The 13,380-nt window shown below is 34.0% G+C and overlaps 1 protein-coding gene across 1 annotated transcript in view; it reads left to right on the forward strand.

Moving 5' to 3' along the window:
• Positions 1 to 13,380, forward strand: part of LOC117115998 (WD repeat-containing and planar cell polarity effector protein fritz homolog) — a 51,720-nt gene that overhangs the window by 22,203 nt on the left and 16,137 nt on the right. Inside the window, exons 21-22 of the mRNA XM_033259927.1 lie at positions 8,490 to 8,592; positions 10,023 to 10,104. Of these exons, the coding sequence (XP_033115818.1) occupies positions 8,490 to 8,592; positions 10,023 to 10,104 (185 nt within the window). The remainder of the gene's footprint in view (positions 1 to 8,489; positions 8,593 to 10,022; positions 10,105 to 13,380) is intronic.

Below are 13,380 nucleotides of genomic sequence, written 5' to 3' on the forward strand. Positions count from 1 at the left end.
GATGTCATGTTACATCCATATATAGGTAAGGGTAAGGTGTTTATAAATTTAAAATGAAAGAGTATACTGCTGAATGTCCCAGGGCACTTTATGTGACTGTGGCTGTAGCCAGTGAGGACTCATAGCTATTACGCCATGCCACTGAGTGTGGACAGAGTGTTGTAGTTTAAAGTAGCAAAACTTGGCTGAAGAAGAAGAGACATTTGTAAGAGATGTTTAAACCGTCCTGTATGTGCATTTATTCAAGGTCCCTGTGTATGTTGAAGATTTCTGTACACTTCATAGGAGAAAGAGTAGGAGAAAATTTGTACTGTTTTTCAGTTTGACTACATTTATTCAAGAGATGCACATTAAATTAGTGAACTTGTTATTAAATTTGTGCTGTGGTGAATAAGAATATTGTATTCCAGCTGAACCACTTGTAAGCGACCATCCTCAGGCCAGGGTTGTGGTTTACAAGAATACACACACATGAGGCCCAAACCTACTGTATGTGATGTTGGGTCTCAGGTAATAATAATTAATACAACATCATAATAGGCCTATGTAATAATCACTTGTGCAGGCTTTTACAAACACTTCTATGTCAAAATATTTCTTGACCTCTAGGATAGTTACTTACCATGTGCAGATAAATGATTTAAGCCCCAAAGTGATCATTACAAGAGGTGGGCTCTTATGAGAGGTAGTGTTTATGAAAGGCAGCAAATACAGTGATTAAATGGGAAAGAAAATGGGCATTTGGCAAGTGGTCATGTAAGAAAGGTAGTCGACTACTAGAGGTGGTCAGACAGTGTTGAATTTTACCAATTGTTTTGGTGAATGTCTTAGCCCCAAAGTGTTCATTACGCGAGGTGGGCTCTTATGAGAGGTGGTATTTATGAAAGGCAGCAAATGCAGTGATTACATGGGAAACAAAATGGGATTTTGGCAAGCGGTCGTGTAAGAAAGGTAGTCAACTACTAGAGTCGTATTGAAAGTATTAGGTTGTGCGTGTAAAGGAGCATAACGTGGGATACTCCCCAGGAAGCAGAGAAAGCCCAGAGAGCAGAGAAATTTGAAAAAAATATGTGCTGGTTTGCCAATCCAGTGTCCAGGGAAATATTGATGCCAGTGCCATGTATATGCCTCGGCCTGTGATAGGAGCAATATAAATCTAGAAAATAATTATAAAAAAAAAAAAAAAAAAGATGGTTTTTGAGTAATCTTGACCAAGAGTGGTGAATACATAACCAACTTTGGCAGAGGTAAATATGGTAAAATTTATTGATTCACATATAAACTAATCTTTCAATCAAAATTAGGATAATTGTGAATAAAATTTTGTTTTTATTTTCCTGCTAGAGTACCTACCGCTGAGAAAAAATGGAAGCTCTTATAGTCTCTAAAAAAAATGAAGTTTGTTAAACAATATATAAAAACCACCCCTCCCCACCTAAACTTTTGTTGAGATTACTCTAAACAAGCAATTTTTTTTATTTGGCCTAACAAGTATAGTTTTACCCTTTTACCCAGAAAAAAGAAATAGACCGTCCAAAATGGAAAACAATCACTTGCCTCGTAGCAACAGCCGAGGGGCGAAGCCCCGAGCAAGGGGTGGGTGGGTTATATTTGCTAAAAGTAGATCAGGCCAAGCCATCCAAGCCGTCACGGTAAAAGTGGCCAATATAAATAATTGTCGTCATCCAAAAGACGGCCTGACGGCTCAATGGCTAAGTCCTTGGTTTTACCTCAACTTAACTTAAGCATGACGATGCACAGAACAGCATAAGAAAGAGTTGTATTCCAAATTCAGTCAGAAATTAATGATACGAGGTAACCAATGATAAGTTCACTTTTAGTTTAAGGGTCTAGACCCAGCAGATGATTGACCCTGAAAATGATATTGTCTAGTCTGAAATCTAAACTGAAAAATTTCCTTGTTCATGGCAGTTTTCTAACAAATTCCTCAGTTTATCTGACTAGTTGAAACATGTTTTCATTCATCGATCCTATATTTTTTTGTCATTTTTAATTCATTCGTTTACTGATGCCCTTCGCCATGGTTAATCTTGCTTTGTCACTTACCCAGGTTCTATCAGCTGTCCCTTGTTTTACCTACACCTCCTCTATTTGCACTCTCATCGTCGTAGTGTAGCCAACCCTCTGTCATCACCAATTACTTGATTGAGTTTCTGCAGACCGCTCAATGGAAGACTCCTGTGCTATCAATTGGCAATCGATTACTAAGAGGAAATGCAGAATCTGTGATTGTTTGCATCCCTGCCAATCAGGGAAGCTGGCGGAAGAGGATATTATGAATTATATTTCCCAATATCCAGATTAACCTTGATAGACAAATTTGATTGATGGATTGATTGATGGTTCCAGTCAGGTTTGATGGATAGGTGTACTGGTTTGTCCTTTTGTTTCACTGCTGTACTCTTTTTTTAATTGTCAATGGCTGCCAAGAATCTACAATTAGGTTGTTGTTTGTGGCTCTTAAACTGCATCATCCCCGATAAAGCTACCTGATACTCAATTCCCAATTCCTTTTCAACGGAACAGAACTGTAGATCAGTGGTTAAGATTTTTTCCTCCCAATCCCTCTTTTTGTATGTATGTATGTATGTATTCAACCAGAGTTATTATTTGTCTATTTGTCTATATGTTTTTTTTTACACAGTGCTACACAGCAAACCTAATTTAAATAATATTTACTATGATTTCTAACCTGTAACCTACAAAGTAGTTTCTAGTTTTACCACAGCTCCACTATGTGTGAGGATAAAGTCAGTTTTGTGAGAGAAATTTCTGTGTGTATAATTTGCGCCTACATATAGGTCTCTGTGGTATAGTGTTATGACATTCACTTTGATGGTGAGAGATGATTTTTTTGTACAACTGAAAAGTAACTTTTCATTCAAGAGAGGGGTGGGGGAGGTGAGGTAGGGTGTACTTGATAAAGGGTAAAGAAAAGGAATCTGTCAGTGTGTAAAAAAAATGCCCCAGATGGGATTATCTTGTTTGCAGATGCCTTTAAACCAGCTGATAAATATACAATGAGATTAAATAATAAATATAACATTGACAAGTTGGTATATTGAAAACACAATTTTTTTTCAAAACTTCAACTCATCCTCATGTCATGAGTGAACAACAAAATACAATTTGGTTATTTCATTTCTTTTCATTTATTTCGTCTAACAAGTACAAAACGTACAGAAATAACATTACCAAAAATCAGAGACAGGATAAACAAAAAGCAAACTATTGCTGTACAAAGTTTCTCCACTGATTTAAGGAAAAATACATAAAATAGATATGTAAATCTCTGTTCTCAGGAAATAAAAATGAACAAAAATGGCCAAGGCAAATAGAAAAAGTAACTCCATGAGAATAACAATAAATGATGCCAGCAAACAGCGACAGCAAAATAAGTAGCAGTGACGGCAGTAGCGCAGATAAAAGAGAAATTTTAAAATGATTTAAAATCAACAATACTTTCAATAAAAATACCCCTTATAATGTACAATTTTATTTAAATAGATAGTCCAAAGCGCATTGTGATATGACAAAAATACTACTAGGAGTCAAAGTGTGTGGTAAATACCTAATAAATTAATTAGGAAGTGTAATTATAATAAGGTAGATAATGAGTGTGGAACCCAGATATCAGTGTACCATAGAAGCAAAATTTAATTCATGCTAATGCTAAAAAATTACCAAAATATTTATATAAGATTAGGATAGCTTCAATTATTCATCTGCAAAGTGAAACACATATACTTGTCAAATTTGTGTATAAAATATTGTCAATGGCTGAACAACTCTTTTTCTTAAGTGTATAGACTTATACTGTGTGCTATTTCCCACACTTTCTTATTGATCTTTTGTTCTTTCAATATTTTTTATTGGGATTGCTTATTTCGGCAGACTAGTAGAATGCTTTGTCCACCATATTTGCATACTTTGTTGTTGTAGGACCGATAATAAATTCTAAATTTTTAGTCTCAAAACTGCAGCTGTCATTTAATGTTATATTGTTGTATAAAATATAAAAAGATGTATATATAAAAAGTCATAGGTGAAGGCTTCCTCCATAACTGTACCTTTAATTGATGACAATGACCTGGTCTTGCACCGTGTGTCATGCTGCTATATTCCTGCTAATTTTAGCAAGCAGTGTTTAAATTTAAAAGCTATTTATAGACATAACTTGTCAAATCTTCATGAAAACGGTGTGCTTGGCTATAACAATGAAAACTATTGTTGTAAAAATGTGGTTTGTCATTGCTTAAACTTGGCATGCCCTTTATTTAAACAAACCTGCATGCAAGTTTTTTTCCTTCTTGAATTCACTGTTCTACTCAGTGGTGACTCCAGCTGAAGCAGGGGAATTTTCCCCGTCAGACAGGCCTGGATCCCCTTCGTCCGACACCACAACAAGATTTGATTGCCAATCCCTAAGATTATCCCCTAAAAGCAATCTGGGCATGCTTAAGCCATAAAACTCTCCCTTTGAAACCCTGCCAGGGATACTTTAAATTTTATATTTATATTATTCTCGATTATCTTAAAGACGTGGGTCTTTCTGATTTTGTTGGCCTTCAATCTTTTTGTTACATCCTTTTAGATGAGCTATTAAAAGTTGAATCAAACTTTTAAGGTTTTTCCTAATTCTTTTTGGCAGACAGTACAGTTTTAGATCTAAGACCATATTAATTTAATTGTTTGTCTTGAAGGTTTCATTTTTCCAAAAACTAATGCGGAATGCGCTTTTTTTAGGTTTTTTTTCAAAATATGTTTTGATGGAAAAAAACTGGGTTTAAACATATTTATAGACTATTAAAGGAGGTTGAATTTGAGCAAGATATATATTTTTTTGAAGAAAATGTTGCTTTTTTTGTGAAAAAAAAAATGTTTAACTTATTTAGGCAAGAACAAAGCGCATGAATTTACTAATGTGCACGGAAGCCTTGAGAAAAACAATTAAATTTAAAGGGCCTAATCAAAATATTAACTATGAATATTATAATAAATAAAATATTTTTTATAGTGTTCCTGTTCATTTTTTAAATGCTCAAAACAACTCAGATAAAAGTAAACAGTAGAGATATTGAAATGAATTTACTAAAACACATAGAAAACTGTTGTTGCACCACTTGCTAGGAATCCCTGTTCTGCACAGCTTTACTGGCACACTAATTTATCTTACCTAAGTGTCAATAAAACTTAACAACTGACCAATCAGATCACTACACGCTTGTCGCACAAACACACATGTCCCACAAACGCACATGTATGCATATTTGTTTTGTGGGACCTTAGCAATGGGGCTTAGAGGAAAGATCCATCAATTCCATGTTACAACCATCCATGGCCATTTACTACCATTTTTCATTTTCGCCAAGGAATTCCAATTATTTCCCATTTTAATTTAATTTCATATTTTATTGGAATTAGGTATTATGCCAATCATGAATGTATTATGGGGAGAAATCCTTTAGTATTAACTAGTACGTATTAATACAGCTAGCCAATAGTTTTCCCTAGGGAAATGGTTATCTCTATTCCTTGGGGAAGTTTGATCCAATGGAAGTCAGAGATGCACTGGTCAGTTGCCCCATGCCAATTTTAGTTGTTCAACAGTGGTTGCTGTGAGAAAAACAGCAATAAACACAGCTCTAAGTTGTATACAAAATATGAAGCAATTTAATTTATAAATACACATATTAAATCCCAATAAATATTTTATGAGCATTATAGCTCTTTAAAAACATTAAATGGTGGTAACCGCTTATTTTATGAGCATAGCTCATTAAAAACTTTATAAACGGTGGTAACCGCTATGTGTGCACTAAACCACAAAAGTTTTTGTGTTCCTGGCTCTATCCTATTAAGCCACTTTACCTTTGAAGTACGGGTTTTGGTTTTTTGTTTTTTTGGTGTTTTTTTTGTGTACAACTTCGAATGTAGGCCTACTCTTCATATCATCTCCAGGGGTGGGTAGCACTGCAGCTGCCACAGGTCTCCTGGGGCCTAACCCTTGTTTCCGGGTCCCACAATTAGGACCACTTGATTTACTTTTCTGCACTTTTTATCATATTATGAACACATTTTTAAAGTTGCTGTGGGGTTGGTTGAATGAGCTTAGAACAGGTTACTAGAGTAAACTCCTGGCATTATAGAGTTCAACTAGGTGTATTTTTTTCAATCCAAAGCTTATGTTTGTAATTTTTGCAGCTGTTCTTTGTAATTCTCATGTTATATTCTGGTTATTTTAATACTGGTCAGTCAGTCAGGGGAGGATTTAGACACAGGGGAGCATTCCCCCCTCCCCCAACCTATGTTTGCCACTGCTGCCTTGTACGTTTTTACAGAAAAAAATACAAAATGGCATACAAGTATTTAATGTTAAAATATTTCAAAATAGCATACACTGAACATAGATCATCCCATTATTTGACATATTTATCTGTATAATTACATTGCATCTAGGCCTACATGAAATATGTTCCCATTGGTTTAAATAATTCAGAATCTTCCCCTGTCAATATTAATCTTCCAAATATATTAAAATGACTGTTCATATTGAATAGTGACTAGTCTAGTGGTGCCTATTGGTTTTTTGAACAATCATTTTACCCCATCATCTCATATTCATTCATCCATCTCACTCCCCCAGAGGTGTGTTATACATGTAGATCACAAATCCTATATAATCCATAATTTAAACTGTTAATCTATTCAGTTCCTGCTTGGCTGTGGGCTGTTATTTCTAAACCACAAACTTGTTCCTGAAATCGTTTTTATTTTTTTATTTTTGAGAGTGTGCTTACTTAATTTAAACAAATTATTTACATAACTTTTGAATCGTGTTTGGTTTATACAGTATATACATAAGTAATTGGTATGTGGAGTATCAATTACTTTAAATATAACTTTTGAACTTTATTTGATTAAAGATGTAGATCAAAACAATTTCTAAAGTTATATAAATTTATATTAATGCATGATACACCAATGCATAAGTACTTGTGACGTGCTATATCAAATACTTATGTAACTTTTGAACTTGATTTGATTAAGTTCAAAAGTTGTTGGTACATCCGGAACAGATTACACATAAGTATATTGGCACACGTTGTATCAATTACTTACATAAGTTTGAAACATGATTCGATTTATATTATGGACGTTTTGTTGAATTTTTTAGGGTGCAATATATTTGTATATACTGCAGATAGATTCCAGGCATCTGATGGGTTAAAATAAGGGTAATAATTTCAACCATCACTCATATGACAGGTTGAATGATAGTCCATAAATTCCTGGGGCTGAAAGTATAACGTTCAATGATAATTAGTACTTTCTTCCACTCTTATGATGTAGTCTAGGCCTACATAACTTTGCTGTGTAATTTATGAACAGCAGCCTCTACGACGAGAAAGCCTTTTGACTGTCACCGGTCAGCGAATAGGTGATAAACAAACATGGCTTAGGTTGGTCGGTTTGTTGAGCTACTCAATTGAAGAAGGATAGTCAATAGCAAAAGTATTGAAAGGCAAATTAAGAAAAAGTGTATGAGGTATATAAGACAAATATTGACTGCTCTAGATTTGGGAAACAGTTGAATCCGTAGCCCCTCAGTGATGTGGAGATTATGACCTCCGCCATGTCACCATGGGTTAATAGATTCCATTGTTTCCTTCATAAGCAGTCAATATTTGTATTCACTCTCCAGTTTGTTTTTTTTTTGTGATGATCTGTTCTATATTTATTATTTTTATTTTTGATGAAGACTGACCATATTATAGAGGAAGACTCAATCAACATTTTTTTTAATATAAATACAACATAAACAAAACATTTTATTAATGTAACTACGGAAGAACAACACACATTTATGAAATTTATATAAGAACATTTAGACAAAGAAAAACTTACTAATTTTATTGTTTTAAAAACAATATTTGATAAACGATAAAAAGAAAGATACTTTAAAAAGTACACAACATATTGTTTAAATCTTAGTTTGAAAAATGAATAAGTAGTTTGAGAGTGAGTAATACCCTGAATATAATGGTTAGGTAAAAAAATTGACATACTGAAACCCAGAGTGAACTACAAACATGTAGTCTGCCCTGGGTGTTAGGAATAGGAATTAAATAATTACCATTATAATATGGTTTTATTTTTATTTTCTTATATAAAGTCTTGGTTTTGCCTATTCGTGAATATTGTTGCCCAGTTTGAGACTCTCATAAACTGGAACATATTCGATATAGTGCCTCCGTTTTGTTGCATCTCGTGTGCAAAAAAGCTCAAAGCTGGGGTGATTTTACTATAGCACATCGCAATGGAATATTTCATTTGCTAGGCCTAGCTATGAATGCACACAGCGAACCAGCAAATCTTTCTCTGCAATGCTGCATTATATTGTTTTATTATATTATTATTATAGAATATTTTGTATATAACAATTAAAAAATAACTCATAATTTTAGGATATATACTATTTGGCCATGGATCTAGATGAACGCGCCTTGGCAACTGTTGCAAAGCAAAAAGCAGACGATATAGAACGAGAGATGCCAACTTCAGAAATAGGTGAGTAGTGATGGGTTCTACCTAATGATTGTTTACTAGTCAGGGCCAACCTATTATCATAATGTGTCAAAAGGTAAATTAATGAGCTACTGTATATGTGTATTAAAGGGTATTCCTCCATGGGAATTCCTTTTTGGAATGCTTTTGGTCGGGAATATCTCAGTGGGAATTGCTGAGAATGACTTTGTTATCAGTGGCATATGGTAACAGAGACTGGGAGTCACACTTCCCCAGAAGAATTTGCAACCCCCAGGAACCCTTTCCCATCGTTGAGCAAACATTTAATCAAATTTACAATCCTATTGATGATTATCACAATATAAATACAAGAAGCAAATCCAAAAACACTTTAGTCTTGCCAAAATGGCAAAATGAATCTGGTAAAAGAATTTAGAATAACCTACCTTCAAATATTCGCAGCACTATACACTCACCTACTTTAAAATCTTTCAAAGATCTAATTTAGATTTGCTTCTTGTACTTAACTCGTCATTATAATTTTATTTTCATTTATTTTTGTATAAGATTTAAGTTCTTGTTATCTGGACCCCAAGGAAAAACAATATCCCCACATTGATTGGGTATTCAGTAAAAAGAAAGGTTTCTGATTCTAATTCTAAATAGTTACAAAATATTACTGTTATTGTATAATTGTTTTGTATAACTTTTAGTCTCTTTTAGTTTAGTTGTTTTTTCTTACTCATTGAACGCACCGAAGTGTTGTGTGCCACTGAAACAAAAGTGTATGTTCAGTTGAATAAATATATAAATTATATCCACTAAAGTTGCTAACGAGTTCTCATAATCTCGAAAACTCCAAAAAAGAGGGCAGTATAATAGAGGCAGTAAAGTATATCGGCACTAACGGTCGCCCATACAAAAATGATCTATTAATCGCACATACAAAAAAGATCTATTAATCAATCAACCGAGTGTTTCTTGAGCTCCTCATCGGAACTAAAAATCACATTACATACAGTACCACCTCATGCCGTAGTAAATTCCCCTTACTTTTCTCTGTCTCCCCCCACCCCCTCATGCCTTCCCCTTCATAATGCCATTCTCCTTCATTAATAAATGCCACTAAATATTACATTTCTTGTTGTGATGGACAATGCCCTACTGTAATTTAATTTTTTGGGTTGGGGTGGGGGTTTTTAGATATTAACCCATATCCTCTGTTAGTTTACTTTATTGCTAACAAAAGTACTAAAAATCATGATTCATAAGAGTAATGATAATAATAGTAACAGCGGTAATAATAATGATGATTGTAGTGAATGATAATTATCTTGATGATCATAGCTATTAAGATGATGCTGAATATATTAATAATACATTAAATGTTGATAATGATAATCATACACACTGTAGTTATAGTACCAATAATAACTTTAATTACATGACGAATGTTTCTTCCATTTTCTTAGATAACTATGACTCTGCAAGTGACTCATGTAGCAGTGGAAGTGAGTTGCAAGAAGACACCCAACCAAGTAAAGAAGATTCCAGGTAAATTCAGACCATTCACAAAGTTATTTTTATCCAATGTTGTGTTTTTGGTGATCCAAAAATATTGGTAAAAGGTTTACTTGCACTAGGTTTAACTGGTGATCCACCAGCATTCTTATGTGTGCTGGGGATGTAATGACAGAGTAGTCCCCTTGGTGTTGTTAATATTATCATCATCGACATCTCTATCATCATTATAATCATCATCTATTTTGTATGTCATTATATCATCATTAATGTTTTAATATGTTTATTACTGATATTATTATTAATATTGTTATTATTATTAATATTATTATTATTATTATTACTACTATTGCTATTATCATCATCATTGTCTTCTTCATCATTATCATTGGCTCAGAATTAAGCGATAAGCGAGTCGAATTTAAAGCCGGGCATACTTTAATGCAAGGTGTAACTAGATGTTCAGACTGGACGATTAACATAAATGCTAGTGTAGGTATTCGCATGAAACATAAATTCGTAATCGCACATTTTATTTCCTGTTTACATCTAATATTATTGTGATTGGTCAAATCCTGGCAGGGTTCCATATCAGTGATGCATGATGTCGTAACTCAGTGGTATACGCTAATCTGGTATCTGTTAGTAGATTATTGTATGCCGGTGATTGCGCGTTAATGCTAGCATTCACTAAACCGCGCATAAGTTTACACCACTCGAGTAACATTGTCATTCATCATCATCATCGTCATCAATCAACTTTTGATTGTTAAGTTAGTTTTAAAAGTGTTGGTGTCATTTTTTTTATATCTTTCCATAGCAGACTAACGTTGCTACACTTTTTAAGCATCAATAATATATTTATTATTATCATTATTATTAAATTGTTAACAATGTTTATGCAATTTCAAGGTGTTAAGTTAAATTTAAGAGCTGTAACCATAACAAACAAAAAATCTGTTACATTAACATAAATGAGGTAAAACGTGAATAGTAGGTTCTATTTGTGTACACCAGTAACATATGATTAGTGATGTGGGCCACCCTTTAATAGTCAAGGTAATTTCATATACAGTACATTTCACAGCATGACACAAGCATTATGTATTTTTTTATATGCATTCCAGTAAAGCTCTTCTCTTTCATTTTCTAAGTCTTAAGATTGCCCAATCGCATCTTAGAGTCCAAATTCACATAATTGATGACACCCAATACCACACGCACGCTGCCTCCAAAACATGAAACGTCTGTCATTCACTTCAGAAACCATGCAGAAACATATGTGTTAATATAGTAATTAATATGCTGGTATTGATGGCATATGAGGCCCAAAATAGAGAGATATCATCAAAAAATATCTAGACCACCCAAGTAGTTCCGAATGGGTTTTTTTTATGCTGATCTGTAAGTACATATTGTGGTGCATTTTTCCCCTACCTCAAATCTACTGAGCCTAACCTGTGTTTATTTTAATCTGTTGGAATGTTATTTTGTCCTTAGTGTCGTAAATTGTGTGTGTATATGAAATATTTGAGAGCTTTTATTATCAATCAATTTTTTTTTCTGTTTTAATATATTTGTATGTATATAAGACTTGCCATCCCAAAACTACTGTAGCGTAGTGTCACTAGATGTTAAACTGAGTAATTTGCAAAAGAAGTGGCACTATTGAATACTTTACAGAGAATCTGTAATACTTTTTCACACAACTTTTGCAATAGTGATTCAGTTCCAGTAAATGAATCATTTTTTAAAGCTTAAAATGTAGAGAATACAAAAAAAAAAAACTTGAATTGAAGCACTGGGCATCTTTTTTTTTTTTTTTTTTTTTTGTTATTTTTTTTTTTTTTTTTGCTAATTTTGGATGTGCTCCTTTTTGCAGCTACTTTTGCAAAGCAAAGAGGAGGGGGGTGGGGAGCATCATATTCAAATTAATGTTGTAAATTTGGAGAATTCGTACTTCAAAACAATAATTAAGGCCACTGCAACATCAGTCTGTATCATTGAGTGCATTAACTGGCATTAAATCACCTAAACTACTGTATAAACCAAACTTGTTTTAAGTTAATATTTTGTTTTTTGAAATTCATGTAAAATGTATGTACAGTACTATTTCAGACAGAAGCATGCTATATTGAAAAGAAGCCAATCATTTACTTTGTATTTTTAGGGAAATTAATAACTTTCAATTGCAAAATTTGAATTCTTTGTTAATAGACCTTTCCGGAGTGTCAATCAAACTTAACAACTGACTAATCAGAACAGCGCTAGGAATACGCGTGCGTCTCACAAACACACGTGTTGTCCCACAAACGCACGTGTTCGCGTAGGTTTTAACACTGCCGTCTTGTGGGACCTTAGCAACAATATACAAGGGGCGGAGCTTTGCGGAAAGGTCCATTAATGGATATATTTATCATTCTTTTATTCTGTATGTATACGTTAAATCTCTCTTCAGATTATCAAATCTTTGAAGAAAAACTGCCCTATGTCCATATATAGTCCTGATGTTGCTATATATGGTCATGATGTGATGTCACCATAACCATATTTAGGAATGTCGCATGTTTTTCTTTGTTGAAAATAAATTTGTTAGTAGGGGCAGGGCTTTAAATTAGCTGGTTAACAATTTCAGGATTCATTTGTTTCTTTGAAGGATTAGATTCTTTAAATTTGCTATGTTTGAATTTGTGATGTTTTCACTCCAATGTCATGATAAACAGTTTATATCTATAAAGATTTGATAACACACAAATCAAAACAATTCCATCTTCGCTTATTTTTCACTTAAAACTTTGTCCACACTAGATTGCTTTGATAAACATCATTGATTTTCCCATATATGGGCTTGATGATGTCATATCACATTCATATAATGGGCATGATCTTCTTCTTATCGAGTCACTACGTAGCTAGTGTGTATGATCTAGCTTACGTAGTGTGGTAGAAGGATTCGCAAGTATGATCGATACTTGACATGGGCCGCGTCGTAAACGCTCCTTCTGTGGCCGGACAGGGGACTGGAAATGGACCAGTACACCGGGGTTACCCCCTTCTTTTCTCGAATGATGTACTGGATTCTTTAAAGTGCACACAAGCCAATTGTGTACACTGGACCTACAGTTTAGAGTCCTTATGCGACTTGTTCCACCACCAGAACCATAGGCCAGCGTGCCGTTCAAACCAGCGCCGATATTATGGTTGTAAGTCACGGTTCCCCTGTATTAACCGCTCAACCAATCAACTCGCCGCATGGGCATGATGTCATATCACATTCATATATGGGCATGATGATGTCATATCACATTC

This window comes from Anneissia japonica, unplaced genomic scaffold (assembly GCF_011630105.1).
Source record: "Anneissia japonica isolate Jap-2015-1 unplaced genomic scaffold, ASM1163010v1 scaffold287743_len2803612_cov181, whole genome shotgun sequence".
Taxonomy (NCBI): Eukaryota; Metazoa; Echinodermata; class Crinoidea; order Comatulida; family Comatulidae; genus Anneissia; species Anneissia japonica.